The sequence below is a fragment of the Antechinus flavipes genome, chromosome 1 (genome assembly GCF_016432865.1).
Source record: "Antechinus flavipes isolate AdamAnt ecotype Samford, QLD, Australia chromosome 1, AdamAnt_v2, whole genome shotgun sequence".
Lineage (NCBI taxonomy): Eukaryota > Metazoa > Chordata > Mammalia > Dasyuromorphia > Dasyuridae > Antechinus > Antechinus flavipes.
Window position 1 is genome coordinate 545,509,803 of NC_067398.1, and position 27,788 is coordinate 545,537,590.

General features: G+C 34.7%; 2 protein-coding genes across 8 annotated transcripts in view; one reads left to right on the plus strand and one right to left on the minus strand.

Annotated features, from left to right (window-relative positions):
* The window catches only part of KDM1B (lysine demethylase 1B), a 51,944-nt gene extending 37,984 nt beyond the window's left edge, over nt 1–13,960 (minus strand). The window contains exons 1-8 of one of the 4 annotated variants that reach the window (XM_051970631.1): nt 13,791–13,950; nt 9,980–10,082; nt 9,344–9,474; nt 7,899–7,988; nt 7,287–7,398; nt 6,761–6,877; nt 6,060–6,098; nt 692–887 (exon numbers count right to left, since the gene is read on the minus strand). In XM_051970631.1, coding sequence (XP_051826591.1) covers nt 692–887; nt 6,060–6,098; nt 6,761–6,877; nt 7,287–7,398; nt 7,899–7,988; nt 9,344–9,474; nt 9,980–10,069 — 775 coding nt within the window. In that variant the 5' untranslated portion in view covers nt 10,070–10,082; nt 13,791–13,950. Of the gene's footprint in view, nt 1–691; nt 888–6,059; nt 6,099–6,760; nt 6,878–7,286; nt 7,399–7,898; nt 7,989–9,343; nt 9,475–9,979; nt 10,083–13,790 lie in introns of all 4 variants that reach the window. The other 3 variants (XM_051970629.1, XM_051970630.1, XM_051970632.1) reach the window with 3 other exon arrangements.
* A 477-nt stretch (nt 13,961–14,437) lies between these two features.
* The window catches only part of TPMT (thiopurine S-methyltransferase), a 31,034-nt gene continuing 17,683 nt past the window's right edge, over nt 14,438–27,788 (plus strand). Inside the window, exons 1-6 of one of the 4 annotated variants that reach the window (XM_051970635.1) lie at nt 14,439–14,577; nt 17,968–18,151; nt 21,239–21,331; nt 23,365–23,497; nt 26,349–26,401; nt 27,219–27,293. In XM_051970635.1, coding sequence (XP_051826595.1) covers nt 18,012–18,151; nt 21,239–21,331; nt 23,365–23,497; nt 26,349–26,401; nt 27,219–27,293 — 494 coding nt within the window. In that variant the 5' untranslated portion in view covers nt 14,439–14,577; nt 17,968–18,011. Of the gene's footprint in view, nt 14,640–17,967; nt 18,152–21,238; nt 21,332–23,364; nt 23,498–26,348; nt 26,402–27,218; nt 27,294–27,788 lie in introns of all 4 variants that reach the window. The other 3 variants (XM_051970633.1, XM_051970636.1, XM_051970637.1) reach the window with 3 other exon arrangements.

Genomic DNA, 27,788 nt, shown 5'->3' on the forward strand with positions numbered 1-27,788 from the left:
TTTCACAACTCTACTAGGGAAAGAAAATAATGTGTTATCAGTTCTTCAGGACTCTCATGCCTACATTTTAACAAGGGCTTCTATAATTTGAGTAGCACCAATACTGTAGGAAAAGGTTAGACTTAGAGTGCCTTATACCAGTGGTATCAGATTCCAACAGAAAGAGATTCCTGAAGTCACATATTAAATTTTAAAAACCCACAAATTTATGGTATCTATGTTTTATTATTTTTGTATTTATTTTGTTAAATATTTTCTAATCATACTTTAATCTAGTTCAGGCTTTACATAGGAGTGTTACAGGGGACTATTCGACACCACTAACTTAGAGGTCACATAAAATCTGTTTCACTAGCAAGAAAGCTATACAGAAAGAAGAAAATCAGAAGTTTTTTTTTCTTTATAATTCATTTCACATGAAAACAATCCTCCAAAAATGACTTTTCCCAATATCAATATCTAGGAATATGGCCTAAAAACTTCTCAGATATTTCAGGGCTTTTTTCCTCAACAACTAGAATGGGTTGTCAAAGGTAAGCCCCTAAGTCTCTAAAAGACATGACTGCCAAATCATGCATAGTCAAGTCCAAATATATCAAACTTTAACTCTTTAAATTTTCCTGATTCTCTTGTTTCTGAGAAAAAAGGAAGAATGGGGGAGGGCATGCTGGCCCAAGGGAACACTTCTTACCAAACACACCTGAAACAGCCTTGCAGTGCTCCACTTTTTCAGGGCTGGCTTCACGGTTGGTGCTGGTGCAGGAGGGACTCATGCCCACACAGTCAGGATAATAGGCAGAGAGTAAAGGGGCAGCCATGCTATCTTTCAGAAAGGGAGGAAGGATAAGCATGGAATACCACCAATGATTAGACACTTCAGCGACCCTCTGAGATAGAAATGAGAGAAGACCACATTGGGACGAGAAAGAAGAGTTGAGAATAACAAGAAGATAGAAGAAAGAGAAGACAAAACAAATGAACATATTTAATAAGGCTAAAATAAATTTCTTCAGTTCACATTATCTTTCCTTTTCCTTTCTCAGTCTGCATTTTTCTCATCTAGACTTCTACAATACAGATCTGAAATATGAAAGTATAGGATTTGTACCAAATATGGCTTCCCATAATTAAAAGACTAAGTTTTCTAACCAAAATCCTTCCATCCAGTTCACAGGATGACAACTCCAGAGCTGAAAGTGATCTCAGAGACTATCACTTTATAGATAAGTAAACTAATGCAGTGACTTAAATAACTTTCTAGGGTCATAAAAGTAAATAGGTATAGAGGTGAGCTATGAAACCTGGTCCTCTGATTTCAGAGTTGGGGAAGATCTACTATACTTCCTGATCAAAGACTTTTTAAAATTTCCATTTTTCTATAGACAAAGTCAAATCAATCAGCAAACTTACTTATAATATTTACTTCTTAAGTATATAAATGCCAGGAACTGTGCTAAGTGCTAGGCATATAAATAAAAAACTGTCCCTGCCTTAAAGAAACTCACATTCTGATGTAGTCTAATGCAAAGTATAACTGAAACACCACCCTTGAAGTAATTTAGGAAGGTTTGCGCTCCTTTCCATCAAGCCCACATTTTAAATCTTTTATTGTAATATAAAAGCCTGAACTCTAGATACTGAGCAATAGATACAACATGCTAAATAACATTCCAATCCATCTTAAATGCTTCTGGTCAAAGATTAATGGAAAACATGTCTACTACAATAGTTTTCAAAGTAAGATTTAAAAAATACAGACCAAAAAAATTAACCAGTTCTCAGAACACATAACATTGTTTCCAACTAGATTTCATCTATGGAACACAAAATACACCCAATATAACTAACCACTATATCTGAAATAGGATTTGCTAGGGATCTTAAAGTAAAAAAAAAAAAGAAAAGAAAAGAAAAAAAAAAGAGCTCTACATCAAAAGTAAATCTGTATCAAAGAAATGCACTTTTTTTGATATTGATCTTCAAATACATTCAAGTCAGATTAAACCTAAGAAATAGTTGTTGGAGTTCTAAGATAAATTGAATAAAATAGAAGAACAAATCACCATAGTTGGAAATCTAAAACAGATGGTCACCAAGGCTTCTGAAAGCTTTAGAAAGGCAAGAGTAAATATATAAGATGCTCTTTCATAGTCATTTTTGATGTCTATTTTGTTTCTTTTCAGTTGTTTTCACTCAAGTTCAGCTGGATCTCATTTGGGTTTTTTTCTAGCAGAGATACTGGAATGATTTGCTATTTCCTTCTCCAGATCATTTTACAGATGAGGAAACTAAGGCAAACAGGATGCAATGACTGTTGCTTAGGTCCCATAGCTACTAAATATTTGAGGTCAGATTTGAACTTAGGAAGATGAGTCTTCCTGACTTCAACCCAGATACTCTATCTATGGTACCACCTAGTTGCCCAAATAAGTTTATACCACCTGGAAAAATCTGTACTCAATACCCTACATTTCCTTTTACTTTAGTCCTATCTCATATATCTTCATGGCATGGAGACCCTTGGTTCTCAATTCAATAACCACTTACTAAAAGCTCCTACTATATGCTTGCTGATCATAACACAAGACCAAAAATAGGCAGCTCATGCCTTCAAGAAGACTACATTCTACTGAGAGGAGAAACGATATATATGAAGTACAAAAGATAAATTTATACAAACTAATTTCCAAGGGAAGTGATCAAGAAGAATCATATTTAGCACATGGCACCTGAAGTGATCTATGAAGAAAGATATGAGTTATATAAAGCAGAAATGAGGAGGGAATAAATTTTAGTTCTCAGGGACATAGCCTGTATAAACATATGGAGGATGAAATGGGCATGTGGTAAATGGAGAAAAGCAAGGTATCCAGTCTACAACATAGACCATATAAAAAACAGAAATGTGTAATAAGTCTGAAAAATTGGCTAGAGGCAGAAGATTTCTTATTTTATCCTACAGAGAGTGAGGAATTATTGGAGTTACTTCGGTAAGAAAATGAAATGTTTAGCCATGTACTTTAGGAATATCACTTTGTAATTATGTGGAAGATGAGTTAGAGTGGAAAGAACTTGAGGTAGGGAATCTAATAATCAGACTATTATAAAAGCCCACGTAAGAGGAGATAAGAGCAGAAACTAGGTTTATGGTCTTGTGAGTGGAAGGCAAAAATGGGAAATACGTTGTGTGGTCAGATCTAGGAAATGAGTGGACATGAAGAAGAAACAAGAATGAAGATAAAGCTGACTATAGGGTTGCAAACATGGATGACTAGAAGAATGGTGGTACAAAAGAAATCAGGGAAAGAAGAGAATTTAAGGGAAAGGGAAGATTTTGAATTGTTTTAGATGTATTAAGTTTGAGATGTCTACAAAACATTCCATTGTAGATTTCTAATATGTATTCCCAAAGCAATTTGAGACTAGACCTCAAGAGAAAGACTGATGTTGAATCTAAAGACTTGGAAGTCATCTGCATAGAGAATGATAATTAAACCCATAGAAGCTGATGAGATCATCAGAAAAATAGCCAGAGAAAATGGACCATCACATAGATCTGGGATACACTCACCAAAAAGGAATGGAACATAGATGATGATTTTGAAAAGGAGTCTGAGAAGGAATGGCCAGATAGGTATAAAAACTAGAAAAGAGTAATGTTACAAAAACCCAGGGAAGAAAGGGTGTCCAAGAGCCTATTAAATGCCACAGTGAGGTGAGGAAGGATAAGGACTAAGAAAGGACCAGAATATGTTTCTTTTGTTTTGGGACTTGGACATCTTTTGGGAACCTGATGGATCTTATGGGTTCATTCTTCAAATGTCTGTTTTTATATTCATAATTAATGAAAAATTTTTCCATCTAAATTAATAGATTTTTCTGAAAACTATCTAAGGACCTCAGCTTAAAAATTCCTGTAAAAAACAAAGGAGAAAAGTGAGAATGATGTTGAGGTAATTTAGAATACAGGGTTGGGAAAAAGAGATACTCATGATATAACAGCTTCCATTTTTTCTCTGAAACAGTAAGTGAAATCCTTAGCTGAAAGGGAGGAAGAAGGATGCCATGGATGGCCTAAGGAAATTCAAGAGGGTTAGAGCACTCACTTAGTAGAGTCAACTAGAGTTGTAACAATCAGGAAATATATATGCTACTATGTATATAGCAGTAAGGATCCAGCTGAGATTATAGTAAAAAAAAAAAAAAAAAAGATTATTTAATAGTGGCCCCAATGAGCTTGGTTATATGAATTTCTCTATCAACCAATCAAGAGAATAGTAGGCATAATATAGGGTTGGAGTTTAGAAAGGGATAATTGGCAAAAAAAACCCAAAAGACTCAGTGGCAGAGAACAGTATTAAGACTGAACCAGTTTTAACTATAAAGTCAAGATCATTAAAGGAGAAAGTGGGTCCAGAGCAGAAGTGATGGTCTGAAAAAGCAGGAAGTGCAAAGGAACTAGAAATGATGGTAAAAATGGAGAATAAGGGGAAGGAGGATAATGCTTACAGAATAACTGAAGGATAGGAGGTTATGGTCAGATAAGAAATATCAGAATAATGGATAGTAGAGGTAGAACATGTGTATCTGAAAGGGGTGGGGTGGGGTGGTAGAAATGCAGAACAAGAGATCAGAGAAATTTAATAAATTGCAAAACAAGGGCTTTTGAGGAGATAGCAGCTATAAACTGAAGCCCTCAAGTATAAAGTAAAAGTTTAGAGCTCCAGAGCTAAGCTAGCCAAGTATTAGCTCTTGCAGGTCCTCTTAAGCTTTGAAAGGATTTGACTCTGTGCCCAAGAACAAGTCCAGCTAAATTTGGTGAAGCTAATTAACAGGGGACTGGCCACTAGGCAATGCTTTTTGTTCAGGCACAGCAACTAAGAAAGGGCATCTATTTAAAAAAAAAAAAAAAAAGTTCAATGATGGGAAGTATCCATACAAATGAAATCACAGGTCCCTCCCTATCAGGAAATGTTTATCAAATCTTAGTCATGAAGTTTAGCTCATTAAAAAGTGGCCAGAGAATACAAAAGAACTGCATTGAAGAAAACTAAAACAAAGTTCCATCTTTATGGTTTTGAACCTTGACAGAAAGGACTGTGGATAGAAGTGAAGAAGGCCAAATGTCTTATTAGGGCTATATCATAGACATAGATCCTAAGGTGTTGAAAGGTATTCAGCTTCTGCTCAAATTAAAATTTCGAGAATTCTGTCTCCTGATTCAATAAAGCTCTTTCAGGAAATAGTTTTATGGAAATTCTAATTCAAAATCACATACCTAATATTAGTTTCACTAGGTAGTAGTTTTGCTATGGAAGAGAATTGGCAAGATTTAAAAGATGAAAACCACCTTCTGAACAAAAGAATTTCAATATATTTCTGCTAAATATTTGTTTTTTCTAGTCCTGCAATCATCACCAGTTCAAATGCTAACCTGAATAGACTGAGTACATGTATATTCCCACTGGTTTTTTAAAAATCATTGAAATTTAATAGTAAATTAAAAAAAATTTTCTATAGAGGCAAGCAGAATGTACAGCATGTAAGAATTATGATATGGTTCATCTACTCTGGGGCTTCCTATAGATGGTCAAGTAAAGATATTAGATTTCACCAAAATAAATAAACAATGTTGCAATTTGCTAGATAATGAGACTCCTTGATACAAATGGCATGAGAAAGAACCAAAGACTAAAGATGTCATGTCAGAATACAAAGAAACATTAGTAGTCTAAGTTTTATGCAAAGGGATTAAAAAAAAAAAAAAAAAGAAGCAGCATGAGCTTCTATTTTTTTTTTTTTTTCATGAAGGAAAAGGGTGGAGGTTAGCACAAGAGTTCATCCTCACACAACTGAGGCATCTGGTGAGACACTGGCAATAGTTTTTGAAAGAAATAACAGCAAACTTTGTAAGAAAGAAAGATGGTACTCTAATCAGCAGCCAAGTGAAGAGAAAACTCAGAAGACTGTCACTGTCATTCACAAGCAGAGTTCAACAACAATGACACCATGAGGGCAAATAAAAAATAAAAACAATGTGAAGATGGTAGTTTACTTACTAGATCTTCTGGTTGGGAGCACTGGTCTGAGCCCTCCATCTACAAAAGAGCACCATTACATCATTGCCTATGTAAAAGCCCTTAATCCAAACACAATTTAAGCTCATTTAGCTGTGAAGTTTGTTTTTCATATCATTGTTTACAGATCAATCCTTTAATCTGAGTTTAGAAACTTAAAAGTTATCCCCCATGAGAGTGAAGCCAAGTGTGATTTTTCAGAAAACTCTGAGAACACAGGGGCTTGACTAAAAAATTAAAATGACTTTGCAGCTATAAATATGGTCATTTAAAAACTTGGGCTTTAATATGAATGTTAGATTCTATTCCAATATTTTACATGTGAAATATGAAGAAAAATTCTGCTTCTCAGTGATCTTATTTTATAGATGAAAAATCAATTTAATTTTGAAAAATTTGTTCAAATTACATTAAAGAATCACAAGTATTTCACGTGCATAACTATCCTTTAACTTTTTTAAAAAGCAATATGAATTTTTTTAAATGTCTGGCTTAGACTATTTCAAAAATACTGAGGAGTATATTATTTACCTATCTTCTGGTTTTAGAAAAAAAAATTAAAATCCTTACAGAAAGAAAAAAAAAACAATAGCTAAATGCAGTAAACAAAACACACATTACTAGCTTTTCCCAGAAAGTTAGATTATCAACAGAGTTAAAAGGAAAACCACTGCAGGACACACCTTAACTGAGGTGTTTGGTTTGGTACCACAGCGATACGTCTGTGCCATTTGTGACGTAAGCTGAATTTCCTTTGTAAGCTGTCTCCATTTTCCACAGTCAGGTTTTGTGCACTGAACCTAGAGTACATGAGAAGTTTAAAAAAAAAAAAGCAATGGTGAATAAGCAAATATTTGTCTACTTGATTATATTCCCTACTCCTGAAAACTTTATCCTCAATTGCTCATGCTGCCATCTTCTACACATGATATAACTAACCTTCCAGCAATCCCTAGGGTTGTTTCCCTTCTGTCCTGTACTACAATCCTTGAAAATCCACTATACTCAACTGGTTCATTTCTGATTCAACATCAAATTAAGCCCAAACAAAGTTTGTTGTTTGGGGGCAACAAAGCCCCATTTGATGTGAAATGAGGGGGTCAAAAAATGTCTTCTAATAACATAAGAAAAGAAGAATTTGGATCCATTCCATCACTTCTAAAACTTCAATTGCATTAAAAGGTACAAATAAAGCAACATATTCCTTACCCAATATGGAAGTTGTTGATCAGCCATAAAAGCTTTGGGACTAGGCTCACATTTCCCATTACTAGTCCATATCCTTTTCCAAGCAGCATATTTTTCATACCCATCTTTGTGACTAAAAAAAAAAAAAAAAAAAAATTTAAACAAGTGATTAAAAACATTCCATTTTTAAACTCCTAATTTTTTAATCTTTAAATTACTTCTACCTAAAAGACAAATAATGAGATGATAGAAGAGTACTTTATTAAAACACCTGCAAGCTTAGGTAGTTTTTAAAAAATTATTTAAAAGATGACTGCCCATATAGCACTCTCTAGTGGCTGATATTCTCTTGTATCACCAAGAACAGAGAAAGAGCATATCACTATCAATTCAGTGGACAAGAATTTCTGTAACCTAGCAACTATTTTCAATTCCTACATATATACAAACACATGCAAAGATAGAAGCAGAAAGAGATAATTCCTTTTCAAGTATGATTTGGACTAGTTGAACTCTTAAGTGCTACAAATTCTAATAATTTGAGTTTTAGAGCTTTAGAAAAGTATTTAGAAAAACCTGGTAAATCTTTCTAAGGCCCAGGAGCTTAAGAATTTGGGCAATCAACAAACATACCTCCGGTAGTAATGGTCAAAGCATTCATTGCAAAAATGTTCCCCACAGGATAGGTGATACCATCGAGATGTATAACCATTTTTTGCACATCTAAAGAAGACAAGAATATTAATACAGTCATAAAATGAAATGAAAAAAAAATTCTCCAAGGCATCCACCCACCACCCATTCTTTGATTAAGCAAACAATAAACAAAGACTGATGGGAACATAGAACTGAAAGACTGACATACTGTCACCATAGTAATGATGTTTCTGTAGTCTTATCCCATGCTGCTTCATTTCACATACAAAATGACTATTTCCATGAAATATCTTAACAATAATCCTCAACCATTGTTTTATAATACAGAAATGTTTCTATAATTACCTCAAGTTATATTTTGAAGTTCTCAATGATAACAAATTATTTCCAATAGAATTTACTTTAATTCACTTTATTTTCAAAAGAAATATATCAGTTTGGGGTACAATGAAAAAATATAATAAAAGGCTGGAAATCATGGCTATAGATTTACATTATATGTTGTATTTAGATAGACTAATTGAGGAGGCAAGGTCCAACTGAAAAACTGGCAAATGCAACTTAACCTCAATATTGGAAATCTGACAGATATCTACAAACTGCTTAAATGGCAATATTGTAAGAGAACTAAAAAAAAAAAAAAGAGATTACCCAAAGACATTTTTTCCAACTTAAGGGAGAAAAAAGTCTTTTAAACTTAGTTTGGACACTAATTGTTTTTATTTTACTTTTAATAAGATTTTCTTAAACCTTGAATTGAGATTTTTCTTTTAATTTGAGTAGATCTAATCTGCCATCTAAGAGAGAAAATAGCTTGAAGTGAATATATTTTCCCATGGACCAAAACATATTTTAAATAATTTGCATAAACAATATTATGTATGTGTACATGTGCATAATAATAATAATAGGGAGTACTTACTGTTTGCAAAGAGTTTTACAAATATTTCACATGATTCTCACAACCCTGGGAGTTAGATACTTTTATTATTATCCTCATTTTACAGATGACAAAAGCAGACTATAGTTAAGTGACCAGTTAAGTTGGTCAGTCATTAAACAAACATTTATTAGATTTTTTGTACCAAATACCATGCCAAGAGATGGGCCACACAGCTAGTCAGTCACTTTAGACTCATCTATATACTAATCAAACATAACTGAAAAATTGAGACATCTCAGATAGTTTTCTTTCCACTCCATCAGCTCCAATTCTAATCTCTACAAATGCTATAGTTATTAAATATGCTAGGACCATCAGTGACATGTTCTATGGATAAAAACCTAGATGTATATAAGTGTCAGTTCACATGCATGCATATATAAATACAAGTTCTCTTGAAAAACTGGTGTTTCAAGATACAACTGCCCCAAGCAATCCCCTCACTGAACCGACTTGTCAAGACATTATCTAAGCAAACCTTTCAGCAGCACTTGAGAAGCAAACTGGACAAGTTGCTGTGCACCCAGCCTTTTCACATTTTCTATATTTCTTCTCAGATGAGGCATCATCATCATCATCTGGTACTACTTCTGCCACTTTTTTCTTCACCTGTGGAGAAACCAGTAAAATTAAGGTACAAAAGAATCATCAAGTATTATTAGGAAATAATAGCTGCTGACTGCTAACTCTTAATGGTTTGTGAAGTGCTTTCATAGTCTTGTTTGACCTATTTTGAAAGAAATATTTCTGAAAGACACTTTTGAAGTTAATGGTGATGTTAAAAAAAAAAAATAGAACCTGTAGACTGGGGCTTTAGAATACACTTTAAATCACTGCTTTGAATAGTGATAAAGTAGTTGGTGTTTAGTTCTTTTATTGACTTCCTTGGAGGTGGGCTCACTGTTTTACTGTCATCATTTTGGAGTAGAAAACCCAGTTCATGTACATTTTCCCTAAGGATCAGCTTAAAGTTTTCTTCACTCAGAGTAGCTCCACCTTTTGAGGACTGCAAAACAAATTTTATAATTCTAAAGGAGGCAGAATTTGAGAGTATTCACTATGGTTATTTATTAAAGCCCCAAAGAGTACAAGACTAGAAATAATTGTTCAATACCTGCCTCCCGGAACTCCTCAAAGGAAGACTATCTGAAGACTGGTCAAATGAAGCTGCCTTTTTCTTTGCTCGAACCCTGAGGGTTGACATCTTATCACAGAGTCTGCCAAACAGTTAAGTGTTAAAATATTAATGACTAGATACCCTCTTAGCCTTTGAGAAAAAAAAATAGCACACGTACATTTATAATATATGCAAATAAACAATAGATTCAACTCATGAGGAGTAGTCAAACCAGCTAACTGTTGGTTAAATCCAACAACCAGAAGAAACCATAAGTGTAGAGTTTGGTTTGGTTTTTCAAGAAATACTTTCCATCTTTTTACTTCCTCATCCTCTAGCAGTTGCTATATATCAATCTTTTAGCATGTTAAAATAAAAGTGAATTTATTGACATCTATTAGGTGTGCCTTGGAAATGATACGAGGTAGATGGTCCAGTAAAAACATCGAACATGGAATCAGGAAAACCTGAATCCAAATTCTGCTGAAAACACCAGCTAGATGACACTGGATAAATCATCCAATCTTTCTCAACCTCTTTCCTCATCTGTAAAATGGAAAAATACTGGTGCCTATCTTACAAGATTGTGGTGGAAAATCATCAAGTAAGAAAAGATGTACAGTGCATTTTTCAAATGCTAAACAAATGCTATGATTATAAAAATCTTTGATTCGGTTACTGCTAAAGGCAGATAGACCAGTTATTCTGTAGGATATATACTTTTTTTTTAGAGCTAGAACAAATCTTGGAGGTCTTCTGATCCAACATTATCAAGGGGCCATTGAAGTTCTAAGAGTTTAAGGGACTCACCCAAGGTTACACATGCAATTTAAGTAGCAGAACTAGGATTTGAATCCAGGTCCTCTGATTATAAATGTTATGTTTTATCCATGATACCAGGCCATCTCACAGGAAATTTTATTCATGCTCTCAAAGAGGTTCAATTATGTGGTAGATTCAATAAAACTTCGATCCAATACATGCAAGAAAAACAAAAAATGAACTACAAAAGACTGAAAAGCTAACCAGTCAAAATTATTAGATGCTTCTTGGCCTTTTTTTTGGGGGGGGGTGTCTACATATAAAAAATACACAGAAGAAACCAAAATTAAAAAGACCTGGGGGTTATAAAGTGGGAAGAGAGGAGAGATGTTCAAGTTGGGGGAGGAGGGAAAGAATATAGTAAACAACTAGTATAATCTGTACCAACTTGGTGGATTGTTTTGAAGAAGGTACAATGTATTTACATTTATTTGCCCCAATGACCCTTTAAAAAAAGGATTATTTTCTATCAGAGATAGTTGAAATAGCATATATTGATACATAGTATCCTTCCTTCCCTTCTCTCCTTTTCCCCTCTTCCCCCATAAATTTTGTCATCCACAAAGCTAATAAAAGACTTCTTAGTCAATTAGTTTTGGCTGCTGAGATTGGTTTCCCTGTAATCTATCTTATTCTCTGTTCAAGTTTATTTAAAATGTCCTAAATTAGTTATGATATGAAGGCCCCACAACCTGGTTTTTTCATTAGCTTTTCCTGACAAACAATAACTTTTTAAACAGCACTTGCCTAGTTTAAAAAGCTATCTCAAATCATGAAGCAAATAGTACCGGGAATATTTTTCATTGTGTATCATCAGCTTCTCTCAAGGCTTTAGATTTCACCTACATACTTGGTAGATATTTTATAATATGCCTAAAGTCTTCTAAAATTGAACATTTCTTCCTACCTTTTTCAAAGCATCTATTACATAATTAGTGCTTTTTGTTACAGCATTGAAACTGGTTAATAATTATAGACCTGAAGGAAGTTTCCAGATTTCACTTAGAAATACCATCTTTAAAACACAACTTGATTCAAAGATATTTAAAGAGGATTAGTCTTTTATGTAAATGCAAAATTCCAAAAAACTCAGTAGAAAACAATTATGAACTTACTGTATAACATAACAGCAAACACATTAACAGTCTAAGTATAAGAAAAACATACTGTGCAAGAAAAAGGACTTAGGAACAGAAACTGAAACCTGCATCAATTCAGCCAACCTTTACTATCAATCCACCTGGGAGGATTCAACCATTGACACAACAAAGCACAAACATCAAGAATTTTCAGTTAAGCCTTCAACTGCCATTTTTGTTCATCTTTCTAGGAGTATACTTTTAATTCCATAAGCAATAACCAGTTCCTATTCCCGTTTTTCCCATCTAAACAGACTCTGAAAAAAGTCATGGAAACCATTGGTTGAATCAGGTTTGTCTTCAAAAATGTCACACTAGTTTTGCACTTTCCAATCTCAATTTATCTCCACATAAGTGCATAAATATTTATGTGTATATACATAAGCATATATTAATTTTCCCTACCCCTTTTTCTAATTCTTTTTGTACTTATTTTAATTTTCCTATCAATGTTGAATTTTTAGATTTTTAAAAGATGGAGAGGGAAAAAAACCACATACTTTATGCAAAGCTGAAAGGAAACTACAGCTTGAGTCTTCTATCATAATTCAAGATTTATTTATGGGATACTTAAAAAATAATTTACTTGAAAATTTTAGAAACTGAGCCTACACCTTTAAAAAACATTTTATTAATATAATATACTTTATATTTGATATGAATTTTCTTATTTTATGATTAAACTTAGTTTTGCCAAATGTTAAAAAAAAAAAAAAGGGAAAAGAGAAAAGAGTTTCCCTTCCCCTCCTCCTCCAGGGAATAGATATTTTTTTTCTTTCCAAAGCTGCAGACCTTAGGGGATAGAACCTATAAAAATATCAACCAAAAGGGAGCCATCTGTGCTTACAAGTTATATACTACACAGACTACAAAGACTACTTGCTTGGGGGGAAGTTAACTAGAGGGAAAAAGTTGTTTATCTCAGAAATAATTAACTGTAGACCTGACTACTCATATGTGATACCCCAAAAAGAGCAATGCCTAGAGGCCTTATGGAAAAAATGGCAGTGTGGTACTAAATTTCATTGTCCCTAATAAGGAAATTTCAAGAAAGACAAATGTAGCTCCTACGAGTCAGTTCCTGCTACTAATAAGGATTTTCAGTGGTTACCAACTTTTCTTTACATGAAATACCTGGCAATTCCTCTAAATAGTTTCCAAGATTTCTTCCATTTTTGTCCTCTAGCAATACACTTTCACAAACAAAATATATCACTACCTTCCAGCAGTTGTTAAGATGGAGTTTCATTTTCTAATATTGGTGATGGGCTCCAAGGAAGCCATGTATTTTTCTTCTCTAGTGATTAAGTCACCCTTTTTGCAAGACAGCTGAACTAAGCAGTATATCTGTGGAGTGTAACCTGTTAGTGCAGATGGCTCAACACCAACTTTCTACAGCTGGGCCTTCTTCCTTCCTCTTATGCTTGACAGCTGAGTAACAGCCACTATGGTCTGCCCGCCCTCACCTTCTATTTCTCTAAGACGAGTTACCCCAGCAACCTTCCTAAGTATGTCCTAAGAAAGTGTCCAGCGCGGGGGCTACCCTTTCTGCAGGATGACTGGTTTCTAGGAGATCATCTTATTAACTTGGGCAGCGCTAGAAAAACCGTTTTCTATTTTATTTTGCATCTCCCAAGGCTCTAGGAAAGCCCTTCCTCCCGCAGCAGACCACCCCCGAGTGACAGAGATCTGACAGCAGCAATGAAACCCCGAAGAACTCGTCATCCCCCGAAAGCAACAGCAGTGTATCTTAGCAAACTGGTTTTTCATCCTCTCTCTATTTCTCTCTCTCCCTTCCTTTCTCTCTGGGGCAGGGATACAAGGGACAGAATCGCTTTGCCTCTCACCTTTGCACCGAACTGGTGCGGAGAGTCGTAGCGAGTAGCAGCAGCTGCAAGAAAAAGGAAGGGCTGTAAGGGATGGGGCAAGAGCAACACTACGACCAGCCGGGGGATTCCCTCTTCCCAAATTCGTCCTCACCCCACAACCGCAGTTTGGAGCTCGTGCCGAAGAGCGTACCCCCGCATCGCACCCCACCACACCCTACGCCACCCCCACGCCCCTTTAGAGCCCCCGGACCTCACTGGGGTCCCCTCCAGGACCTTCCCACGTCCCACCCCGATTCTCCTGGGTGGGAGAAATTGCAAAGAAGGAACCGGGGGGCCTGCACCCCAACCCAGCCGCTTTGTGCAAGCGCTGTCACCCGAAGTCACCCACCGCCCCCGCTCTAGCGCAGCCGCTCGCCTCCAACCTCTGAGTGCCAGCAAGAAGGCGGGCGCGGCTTTTAGCCCCCAGAAATCTCCCGGGAGCAGCGCGCTGCGCGCACGGGACCGGACAATCCGCGCAGGGAGCGAGGCGCAGCCTGCGCTCAGCCGCCGGCCGCCGCGGCGCCGCTGCTTCCGCCCCTGTCACGCCGTGACCCGGCGGGGGAGGAGCTGGGGAGGGGCTCGGGACCCGCCTCCGCCCCGGCCGCCCCGCCCCGGCTATTTCCGCCGGCGCAGCTTAGACCCAGAAAGAAGGGGAGGGAAGAGAGGCGGGGTCTGCTGCGGAGAGGGTGGGCCGGAGCGCCAGGAGTGCTAGGGGACTGACCCGTTTGCCCACGGACCCCAGACGGAGACCCTGGAGGTGATGCCAGTGAGTGCAGGTGTCCAGCTCGCTTAGGAGTGCGGGAGGAGCGTATGTGACCTTGTGAAAGCGTGAGTGACTCCCATCTTTAACCCCCCCATAGCTTGGGGGACCTTGGAGTTTGTAGACTAGTCCCATGTTTTTACTAATGAGGAAACTGAGACCCAGAGAAGTGACACCAAATCCATCGCTCTTGGCACCGCCCCACTCTGTCAGAGGCGGAGTGGAACCTAATCTCACCCTTTGCTTGAGAGCTATGGTTGTTGAGGGATTTAAGAGCCACGTGTGATGGGCCATATACCACCCACCCCCTCCGACTCAGTCATTAACCCAGGAGTGTGTTAGACTTTATAAATTTTCAGAGGCAAGAATGATCTGGGTTTTTGCAGCATTCGTCCCAGTCTAGATATTTTCGTGTAAACTAGGGAGAAAAAAAAAATTGTGAAACCCTCAACTTTCATGTTTCCTGACTTATATAAACCTTCACCTTTTTTTAAACTTTCATCGAAGAAAACTGTTACTTAAGTTAATTATTACTCCTTAAAAACAGAGGGAAAGAATAGGCGCTGAAAGAAATATTTAAGTACCGCAGGGAATAAGTAAAACTTGTATGCACTATGTGAAGAGCACCCCCGCCCCCAAGGTACTGATCCGGAGATGTAACAACATAGTGTTTAAGTGTTACTGTTACTGTAGATGTGTAATAGTTACTTTATATTTTTATAGCTGATTATAATAGTTCACCGATCCCATGAACCACTTTTTTATGGTACTACTTTAAAAGAATGGGAGGGAATAAACATTTATTTAGAATGCTAAGCCTCATTTATCGTCCCAACAACCCTGTGAGATACATATTGTTATTATCCTCATTCGACAATTGAGGAAACTGAGGCGAACGGATTAAACACTGCTAGTTCAAGATAGGATTCGAATTAGGATTTTTTTTTTTTTTTTTTTTTTTTGTCTTTTTGATTCCAGAGGCCTAGGACTCTAGCCTTTGAACTAGGACTGCCTGAAAGTCCCTAAGTAGGAAATGAACCATTTGAGCAATACCCTAAAGGTATTTGGTGGGGGAGGGTTCGTTGTAGATTGTTTGCTGCTTCTCACAGTTTTGGTTTAGAACCTGAAATTTAAACTTTAATTCTTAAAGGCGTGAAAGTCAGGGTTTGGTTTTTTTTGAGGGGGTGTGTTTTGTTTTTGAGGAAATCCCCAGTGGAAGCTTCCACTGAACCTCCTTTTTCTTCGGTTTGGAGTTGAATATTGCAAAAGTATATAATGCAAGAGCTCTTTTTAACTGGACATAGATGAAAATGTTAGACTTTCTTTATTTTCTTTCTTTTTTAAAATAAAGGCAGTTGGTAAATGGGAAAAAGAAGACAGTTTTGGATTCAGAATATGGATAAATCATTTCTTTAGGCCTCAGTTTCCTCTTAATTTAAATGAGGGAGTTGGACAAGGTGATTTGTAAGTTCACAACTAGCTCTGAGTTTGTGATCCAATAATTAGATTGTGTCATGGGAAAAGTTCCATAAAATCTGAAATTCTTTATACAGTCAACTCAGTTTGCAGGAGAATCTCAAAACCACTGCTGTGGTTTTCTTCTAAATTTCTTCTAATTTCTCATGAGAGGCTCTTAATCCTTGTTAAGGCAACTAAAGCCCAAATCTTTCTACAGAAATTTCTTTTATTTGAGGCTTGTCATTGTTAGAAGTGATAAATCACTGATGCATAATTGTATTTAAAATGCTAGTCTTTGGAAGTTGTACCCCAATTCATCTATATTTGTTTTATTAATGAACTGAGAAGTCTTAGATGTAGACCAAAATTACTGGCCTTTGTATAAAATGTGATTACCTGCCACAAAGAGGATTGTAGTTTTCTGGAATCATTAAAAAACTTATTAGTGCCTGAACAAATTATCATTTTTTAAAAAAAAAATTTGGCAACCAAAGATATATTTTTGCCTTCTGGAATAATGGGTACATTGATTTAAGAGAATCAGGTGTGTGAAATCTAAATTTACAAAGATATAAATGAAGGTGTATTCAATTCATATTACAAATGCATATACTCTAATAGTAAGCTTCTCCCGTATATTTAAAATAGGATTTGTTATATTTATAATGGTAGGTGGCACAGTGGACAGAATGATAGGCCTGAAGTTAGGAAGACTAGAGTTTAAGTCTGCCTTAGATATTTACTAGCTGTGTGACCCTGGGACAGTCACCTAACCCTTTCTGTCTGTTTCTTCATCTGTAAAATGAGCTAGAGAAGGAAATGGTAAATGTTTTGAGTATCTTTGCTAAGAAAATCCCAAATTGGATCATGAAGAGTCAGATACGATTGAAATATTTAAAGTAGGATATTTGCTTATGGAAAAAAATCAAAATCTCTGCATTTCAGCAATAGAAAACATCAATTTCATAAAGTATACCTGTATATTTAAATAAAGGAAATTATTTTGTATCTCATTTTACTTTAGTTATCTCACTTTTCAAAAAAAAGTAGAGCTATCAAAAATGTCTTACCTTCCCTGAATTCTTTGGCAGAGCGGGGTGGAGGTGGGGGAAAGGATAAGCATTCCACAGGTATGCAACATTATACATAATGTCAGATTTTTGTTTTTGTTGTTGATGATTTATCTTAATTCTGTCACTTCTTTTTCTTTAGTTTTTTTTTTTAATTATTTTATAAAAGATAGTTCCCTGGCAAGAAAGGATAAAAGGGGAAATTTAATCAATGTAATATTGTGCCACAGTTTCCTTTTATTGTTCTGCCTCAGTTTCCCTAAATTATTCTGCCTCAGTTTCCCTTAATTATTCTGTCTCAATCCCCCTGGTTGCAATCCCCTTTCCTGTTCATTGGGACTGAGATAATTAGGGCTGTGGCATTCCAAAAGAGTGATAAAACTCCAAATATCCTATCTTAGATAACTTCCTATCTTTAGCTGACTATTTCCTTTACTCCCAATTTATTAGAATTTATAATCCTACCCCCAACCTGTTAGAACCGGATTGATGGTCACTTCCTGGAAATTCCCACCCATCAGGGGTAAAGGAATCTATCCGTTGCCTTTGTCTCCTTTGATCACTAGAACCCCATAAAAATCATTGGAATCTCACATTCCATGCTGAATTCTTTGAGAGGAAAGTCCAGTTCAGCCTTGGGGGCAAAATGAATTCTGCTCTGCCTCCAGACAATCTCTCCCTTTCAGAAATTCAAATAAAATATTAAAAACTCTCTAATCTCTATCTTGCCTCAGTTTCTCCAGCATTACAGTTAAAAAATATCAGCAAAATTTACTTAAAGCAAAAAAGATTATTACTATCAATGCTAACATTGCATAACAACATTTCAATACATTTAATTGACAGTGTGTCAATGCCTTTCATTCAGATATGAGGAATTCCTGATTTGTGGAAATTACCTGCACAGAAATCATGGATTGTTTAACAGCTGTAGCAGGAGCCAAAGAACACTCTGTTCTTGAGGAACAGCAAAACAAGGCACTCACTCTTGAATATTGGCAACAAAAATGGGAGATGCACAATATTGGATTTCATCAAGAACATGGAAATAAGTAAGAAACATATTCTTTTATCTAACAAAGAAATGCTAGCCTTATTATTGTTATTATCATTATTATACAGACCCAGGATAGTTTTGTTTTATGTAGAAGAGGCAATAAACTTTTGTTGCTTTAAAATGCTCTCTTTGCTTAAAAGAAAAAGCATACACCACACTACAAATACTCTTTGGCTCTTTATTTGCCATGCCTTTGTATTGTTATCACCTTAGTTCTGGTTCTTGTTGTGTCTCACCTGTACTATTGTAATAGTATTCCCTATTTTCAATCTCTTCCATTTCTGTCTATTTTCAAAGGATCAAATCCATCATTTACCTCTGTTTCAGCAGCTTATCTACAAGGATAGAATGATAAATGAAATGTTCAAATGTTTTGCTGAAATTTATGTAAAGTAGATCTACAGCATTTCATTGGTCTTACAACTAGGACGCTATCCCATCCAAAAAAAGGGGGGGAGGGGAGCAGGAAGGAAGAAAGAAAAAAAAAATAATCTAGCATGATTACTTTAGAATTTTAGATTTAGGGTTAGAAGGGATACTAGAGTCTATATTTCAAACAAATAACAGATTCTCAGGGTTTCTTAATCTTTATATCAGAGAGTAAATCATTCCAGAAATAATTCCTAATAGAAGCCCTTATTATTTTATATTAGCACCTACCAAAAAAGTAGCTGCAGGAGAGCTATGTATCACTAAAGAAGGGATATATTAATTATCTACTCTGTATCAAAAACTATGGTAGGTACAAAGGATACAAAATTTTTTTTAAATGAAGCAATCTCTTTTCTCTCAAGGAACTTACATTATATCAAGGGAGATAATTACCTATTTTTTTGATCATGTATAAATGTATGTGTGCAAATATGGATGTATAAACAAAAATATATAAAATAAGTCAAAATAAATACAGGGTAGTAAGAAGGAAGGGGTCTAGCATCAGAATTCGTGTAGAAAGTATTAGGCTGCATCTTGAAAAAAAAACGAGGACTTCTCAGAGGCAGACGTGAGATTAAGCAAATGCATTCTTTGTATAGGAGATTGTTCACACAAAGGCACAGAGATAGGAAGAGGGAATATTGTATAAACCACAGTGATCAGCCACTTGACTGGGCCACAGAGAATTGTATGGGCAGTCAAACAGGATTCAAGTTGTGAAGACTTCTAAAAGCCAAATAGAAGGATTTATTTTATATATGTTATCTTAGAGACAAGAACCATGAGTTTTATTTTTTGGGAGTTTTTTGAGTAAGGGAGTAACATATTCAAATATGGGTGTAAGGAAAATCATTTTGGCAATTATGTGAAAGATGAATTTAATATATAAGACCCTTTAAGAAGTGAAGTTAGTGGATTATTATTCTAAGAAAGAAAATTATATAGATCATAGACTTAGAGCTAGCAAGTACCTTAAAGATTAGTCCAATCATTTCATTTCAGAGATAAGGAAAGTAAAGTGGAAATAATGTACTAGGATCACATAGCTTGTAAAAGTATAAGGTGAAATTTGAACCCAGGCCTTTCTGACTCCTGAATTTACCACCCTGCTCACTTTCCATATCGCTTCTTATGATAAGGGCCTGAATACGTGGCAATTGCTTGGATAAGAGGGGTAAGAGAAAGTAAGAAATTGAGGAAAGTACTAAAATTTAAAATCTTTGACTGGCAAAATGGTGATATCCTTGACAGACATCCAATTTAAAAGGCCAAGTAGGTAGTTGGTCTTATATAGGAGAGCCTCGAAAGATTCTTAAACTAGGGTATCTAAATCTATGTCATCTACATAGAAATAATCATTCAATACATGTGAGTTGGTAATGTTAATCAATAAACCTTTATTAAGAGTCTATTAGGTCCCAGACACTGACGCATTGGGCATATAAAAACAAGTCTAAAACAGCCCCTGTCTTCAAGGAGCTTACATTCTAATTAGGGAGATAACCCCAAAACAAGGGCATACAAAGCAGTCTATCTATAGAATAAATTGAAAATAATTAATAGAAGGAAGACATTAGAATTAAAAGAAGTTCGAGGAGGCTTTCTATAAAAGGTGGAATTTTAGTTGGTATTTAAAACCAGGTAGTTCAGGGGTCAGAGCAAAGGAGAAACAATGTCCTGCATATGGAGGGTGGGCAAAGAAAATTCCCTGAGCCAAGAGATAGAATGTCTTATTCTTGGAACAGACAGAAGGTCAGTATTATTAGTTCAAAGAATATGTGTTGGGGAATAAGATATGAGAAGACTGGAAAGTTAGGAGGATGTTAGGTTATAAGGGTTTTGAATGACAAACAAAGCATTTTATATTTGCTTTTGGGGACAGTAGAAAGCCACTGGAATTGATTGAGGGTAGGTGACATGATCAGACTTGCATTTTAGGAAAATCATGTATTTTCCTTCCCTTTCTTTTACTGCACCATCTTATGGTATGTAAAACAGTTCTGAGAGATTGAGAAGGATGTGGACTGATTTAGAGATTAGATTATCAGTGATAGTTTCTCTGCAGTCTTTCAAAATATTTACTAAGTATTTCTTAAAATCTGAGTACACATATTTTGGGAATCCACTATCTTAGCAACAGAGGAAACTCAACTGAACAGGAATAAATATCAGATAATTAAATTGCACTAATAAATAAGAGTTATAAGCATTCGCTTTTCCATTTCTTTTATTTCTAAGATCTGCAGTGTTTTCCCTGCTCCAATGAAGAGATGATTTTTGAGAATAAATGTGACTGGAAAATGAATCAAAACATAAGTCGTTCCAAAGTAGAACTGAGGGAATTCCTCTAGTTTTCAGTCTTCCATCTTAGTAAAACATCTCAGAGCTTGCACTTCACTGATAAATCCTTTAAGAATCCTTCAAATTACCTTCAAATCATAGTGAGATACCAGATTTTAGCAAGCTTCATTTCTTTTTAATTTTTAATTTAAAAATAGAATTGTGGGATTGGGGATTGTTCTGTTATTATTTTAAATTTTGCTAATTAAGAAATAAATAGTACATTATTAAGGCAATAATGTATTTTGCTATTGTAATGAATTTTTTTTAATGTTAATATGTTTTGTTCATTTCTTCTCCCTCCCAGATTATTAAGAAAACACATGAATACATTTCTTAATGGCAGAAATGGACTCAGGGTATTTTTCCCTCTTTGTGGAAAAGCAGTTGAAATGAAATGGTAGGAAAAGACACATACTAGTAATTTTTTTTTTTTGGTGATAATATAATGGATATATAATGGATTTTTCAAACAATTTTTAAATGACACATGGAAGAAATGTATGTGGGTTATACCTTATTTTAAAATTTTCCTTAAGATTATTAGAATTCTTTGATACAGAGAAATTTTTTTCCTCAATTTCAATAACATGAAATTATCTTCTTAGACTAAAAGAGAAATGATTACTGTAGCTTGTAACACAGAATTTTTGTAACTAATCCATTGACCTCCAAAAAAATGTTTTGAATTCAGGAGGAAAGACAAGTGTCATGGGGGGCAGCTTGGGAAGGTAGAAAGAAAACTGGATTTGGAGCTAGAATGGCTGAATTTGAATCTGCCACTTTCTTCCATAGTAACCTTATCCTCTTCAGACCTCAGTTACTTGTTTTAAAATGAGAAAGTTTGGCTGGATCACCACTTAGATTTCTTCTTACTCTAGATCAGTTATCCTAAGTACTTCAGGTTTTATGAAGAGATAAACTACAAATCAATAATGCAAATTCTTAGACTTAATTCTAGCAGGTTTTACATAGATCCAACCATAATGTTATAATAGTGTGTATTTATGAGATAGCTAATTAGGATTAAAGTCAAGACTAAACATGAGATAGAGAAAATCTAAGGAACCTACTTAGGATTTAATTCCATTGCTTTGTCTTTACTTTAACTATGCTGAGTTAACTAGAAGACAGTAACTCATTGAAAGTTATATGCAAGAACCAGAAGATCATTATACACAGCAACAAGAAGACTGTATGATGATCAATTCTGATGGTTCTCTACAACAAGGAGATGATTCAAACCAGTTCCAATTGTTCAGTGATGAAGAGAGTCATATATACTCAGAGAGAGCAATATGGAAGCTGAGTGTGGAGTACAATATAGCAATTTCACTTTTTCTTTTGCTGTTTGCTTGCATTTTGTTTTCCTTCTCAGGTTTTTTTCCCTTCTTTACCTAATTTTTCTTGTGCAGCAAGATAACTGTATAAATATAGATAGATAGATAGATATTCAATTTAGCATATATTTTAACATACTTAACATGTATTAGACTACCTGCTATCTAGGGGAAGGAAGGAAAAATTTGAAACAGAAAGTTTTGCAAGGGTCAATGCTGAAAAATTACCCATGCATATGTTTTGTAAATAAAAAGCTTTAATAAAATTTTAAAAAGTTATATGCAAAAAATATTAATTCTTGAAGGCCAGAACAAATTAAATCTATGACAATACAATTCTAAGATCTTAAATGTTGATGTTGTGTTCATGGTGGGAAGATTACTACATATCGAGAAAAATGCTCATATATGAATAGAAGAGTGTGGAATTTTTTATTTACCTGACTTAAAATCATTAATATGTCTGTATTTCTTCCCACTAGAGAGAGAAGGCTCACCACCTATGTGCTATTTATTGTTACAGAGATGGTCACAACAGATACTTAGTTTCTACATAAGCATGATGGATTGAGATCTTGTAAATAATTGAAAAAATATTTTATAGGATATATATTTGTCTAAGACAAGCATAAGGATTTTCTACTAAAAAATGGTTTGAAGTTTGAAACAATTTATCTCAACCATAGACATTAAATAAATCAGTGAATGTTTTAAGACTTAACATGAATAATTCCCTTCCATCTTGAAGGGTAAGTAAATTTAGTTTTTCAGCATTTCATGGCATATGTGGGTTGTTAAATGCATGCAAGGAACCATTGTGTTCAATGTTGACATTTGTCATCCACAAAACCTGATGAATCTGAACATATGGACCTATGAGAGAAGGTAGATTTCCGCTCCCTGTCATCTAAAATCAGATTTGGAGTTCTAAAACAAATTTTGAAGAAATTATATTTAAGTATGTTGTTCTACATTTATAGAAGGAATTTAGTTCATCCTGTATTTTCTCCTTACCATAGATTCACTGATATGATAAAATTCCAAACAAAACAATTAGAGAATAAATACTAACAATGCTATTTTCTTTGTACAGGTTTTCTGACCTGGGTCACAGTGTAGTTGGAGTAGAAATCAGTGAACTGGCTATACAGGAATTTTTTACTGAGCAAAATCTGTCTTATTTAGAAGAATCAGTTGAAGGAATTTCAGAAGCCAAAGTATTTAAGGTTTGTTTTACTTTACTTACTCTCTAAAAATTTTATACAATATAAGCATTTCCCAAAGGCCAAGTTATTTATGAATGGCAAAAATGAAAGGAAACACAATTTTGAAACTTTCCTGGCCATTACATAAACATATTTATAGATTTTTGACTCAACAGTCTCAAGGTTTCTCAGTATCCATCACTCATCAAAAATAAATTGTGTTAGGAAGAAATCTTGCAACTTTTCTAGGCCCAGTCCACTGATGACCACTGAACTTAGAAAGTTTGACATTCTGCCATTATCTGGATCTACTGATGCTACAGCCTCCTTACCCAGAGTCAAGACATATCTTGAGTCAGTTTTTAGACAGAGTGTGGCATGGAACATTAATGAAAATTCCTCTGTATTCAGAAGTAATAATACCCTAAACTACTATCCTGGTAAAAATGGCTTCACATGACACTATATCTTTTGGACACTATGTAATCACCAGTGCCCAGTGCTTCTACTATGTAAGGTGGGACAGTGGAAAAACACTGCCAATTACTAACTCTCTGATCCTTGGACAAGTTACTGAAATTCTTTGAGCCTTAGTTTCCTTATATGTATAATGAGGAGATATTATTAAATCTTTGATCCTCTGATCCCAGAATAGGCAGGAATCATCCTCTAGTTGACCTGATAATAATTGTACCATCCTAACCACCTAATTTATCAGTCAAACAAAAAATAATAAAAGCTAGTTAACTAGGAAGCTCAGAGGAGGATACTTGTGAGTTCATATACTATGTAGACTCTAGTTGTGTCATCCTGGACAAGTCATTTAATTTCTCTTAGTCTCAGTTTATTCTTTTGTAAAATAAACTCAATGACCTTTAAGAACTAGTCTGACTCTAAATTTATTCTACCTTGAACCTATGAAAACAGTACTGGACTAATTTTAAGACTAAAATTTATGAGATCTGAGTTCTAATACCAGCTTGACTACTTCTTGGCATAGTGGTCCAGCATTTAATCCAGTGTGTTTAAATAGAAATAATAAATTCTTATTGACATGACCTAACTACTCACTAGTTCTGTAACTAACTATAAGTCTGGGACCCAGGTTTCTTATCTACAAAATAATAGAGCTGAACTAGATTATTTCTAAGTCTATTGAATATTTCTTGAAAAAACTATAATGTTCTGGACACCTTGGGAAAATATAAAAAAATTTAAAACATGGTTCCTACACTCAAGGAGTTTATAATATAGTTGAGGGAAGATTCATATACATGAAAACTTTACTGGGTAGTAGTATGTAATTAATGACAGGGGCATAATTTAGATATGTAAAATCTATAGTTAGAGGAGGGAAAAATCATTGGAGTCTTGAATAGTCAAAAAAGGTTTCACAGAATAGTTTGAACTTAAACTGTACCTTGAAAAGTTGGTTGTTATTGTTTGTCCTTCATTCTGGACTGTGACATCTGGAAGGTGATACCATGACATGCAAGTGAGTTGGATTTAAATGAGGAAGAGCTGTGAGGGTCACCAGCCTCATTTTCCTCTCCAGAGCCATCTGGGTTCAGTGGCCAGATAAAGATCAAGACAGCTGGAGACAGCCCCAGATACCTTTCTAAGCTAAGGTTTTTAACAAGTGTCAATTTGACTGAGGCAACACCCATTCAATAATAAAGGCTAGGTAAGCATTGAGGCAAAGAATGACTTGTTTTGCCTACTAAAAAAAATCTGGAAAGTTGGTAGATTTCACACAGATAAGGTAGAAATAATGGCCCAAAGATGAAAGTAGTTACTAGAACAACCTAACAGATGCTCCCAAAACTAAAAACTCCTATACAGGAAGGACTCCATCTTGGAAGAAAGGGGATTGTATTGTGTAAATAGAAGCAAATTTTATTTGTTAAATTTGATCTCTAGTAAGAGTGTCTTTAGATAGCTAAAGGAAATATAGTACTTTGAAAAGAGAATTAGACTCAGGACCTGAAGAGGTCTGAGTTCAAATTCTATCCCTGATACTCATTTTGTGACAATGGCAAATTACATTTCTTAAACTCACTTTCCTCCATTTGCAAGATGGAAGTAATCATATCTATATAACTTAGGCCTACAAGTTTGTTGTAAAGATCAATAATAATAATAATTAATACTTATATAAAGCTTATTATGTGCCAGGCACTATGCAAAGTACTTTCTTATCTCATTCCATCCTCATAACAACCTTGTGAGATAGGCGCTATTATTATCCCCATTATACAGATTAGAAAACTGAAATAACTGAGGCTAGATTCAAACTCAGGTTTTCCTGACTCTAAGCTCAGTACTCTGTCTACTGCACCAGGATGATATGTGTGAAGTGCTATGCAAATCTTAAAACAAAATATAAATTAATGTTTAAATATCCAATATTTAGTAGAAGGAAAGTATTAGGGAAAATTTTCTTACATCAGCCAAAAGACAGTTAAAATAATGCTATCTTTCAATGAAAGACTTCACAAAAATCTCAACGTTTCAGATTGTCTCTTGGTGAATGGTTTTATCTTTCCTTTATTTTTAACAGAATCAGAGTATTAGCAAAGAAGGCAATTATCCCTAGAATTGTAGCAAGTACTGAAATGAATGTCATAATCTGTCTAAACTGATGTGTATCTGTGAACTAATCTTTTAATACACCCAGGATGAATATCTTTTATGGTAAAATGAGGAGCTATTAAAGCATATTTACCATAAAACTACATTGTAGAGTATTTTTTAAATTCTATAATCCTTTTATCCTTCTTTTTCTGCTCGCCTATTTTCTGGACTTTTACCTTCCTTTTTTTTCTATGATTGCTTACAAAATATTTTTATTTCTGAATTTATGTTGTTTCAGAGTTCATCAGGGAATATCACTTTATATTGCTGCAATATTTTTGACCTTCCCAGGTAAGAATAAGTTATATATCTAAAATCACATATCTGGCAAGAAGATTTGTAGGTCTTTTCATCTGGGCTAAATATTTGCTATAATACATTCAGAAGATCAATTTTATTTTTAATTTCATGCGGTTAATTTTTTTTACTATAGTTACAGATATCTTCATTATACCTAAATAATGCCTTTGACCTTGACTTCTTATTTGGAAAAAGAAATTATCATGAACCTGAGCTGTAATCTTTTCTACCTAATCCCTGGATTTATAACCAAAGTTGAACTAATTGATGAAGAAGGGGAAGAGAGCTTTCTCTTATCCCCAACTTCCATGTAAAGTCCTAAATTACAGTCATTTGGGGAAAAGGAGCAGAACTTTCCTTCAGCAGGATTCTTTCTTTACTTTCCCCAAATCATGAGAACCCTTATATTGGTGATACTGCATTACTCCTTTAAAAATAAAAAAGAGCCAAATAACAATTTTCTTGCTTGTTCACCTACTTCTTAGTTTTGCACAATCCTTTTAGTATGGGGTAGAGATAGTTGGGAAGACTCAGGATACTGTAAACTCTATCATGAAATCAGAGCATTAACCTCAAGGGGAAAACATAAAAAGACAAACAGAAGCTAATCTTTATGGACTTGTTTCCATGTAGCACCCTGTCCTACTTACCCATTTTGGGGGATGAGGTGGATTTTACCTATGATTTTACCTATGTATTGAATTAATGGTATAGAATTGCCCTCAACTAATAGAAATAAACTTCTTTGTAACTTAGACACTTTTCCCATTCATTAAAAGTTAATTTTTATTTATTTTTTTACTTGTAGAGCCAATGTTGGCAGATTTGACAGAATTTGGGATAGAGGAGCCTTAGTTGCTATTAATCCAGGTGATCGAGAATGGTTAGTATTTTGGATTGCTTTTGAAAAATGTACTCTCAGAAGATTTTTTTTAAACAACATGTTTTCTAGCTTTATAATTTATGAAAAAGTAGAATCATCTTGACTTTATTAGTTTTCAAAAATCCTTTGATGCATCTTTGGTAGTTTTGTTTTTTTTATTATTACCTTATTAGGAAAAAACATAAATGTGACAAACTACATAATTAAGAGTGCAATTATATAAGATTTTGTTTGATATCTATACCTATTTATAATTATCAAAACAACAGTAAACAAAACTACAATTCTTTGATAATAATTAAACCTTAATTTGAAATAATATGTATATCAAGAAGTTTAATTTTTCATGATTTAGTAGGATTTGTTGCCATATTTCAGTTTACTAAGTTAAAAGATATTCTCTGAGTACACATATATAATTTAATGGTATTTTTATTAAAATTATTTTTGTTTTCCACTTTACCCTATCATAATAGCCAGCACGTAGTAAGTGCT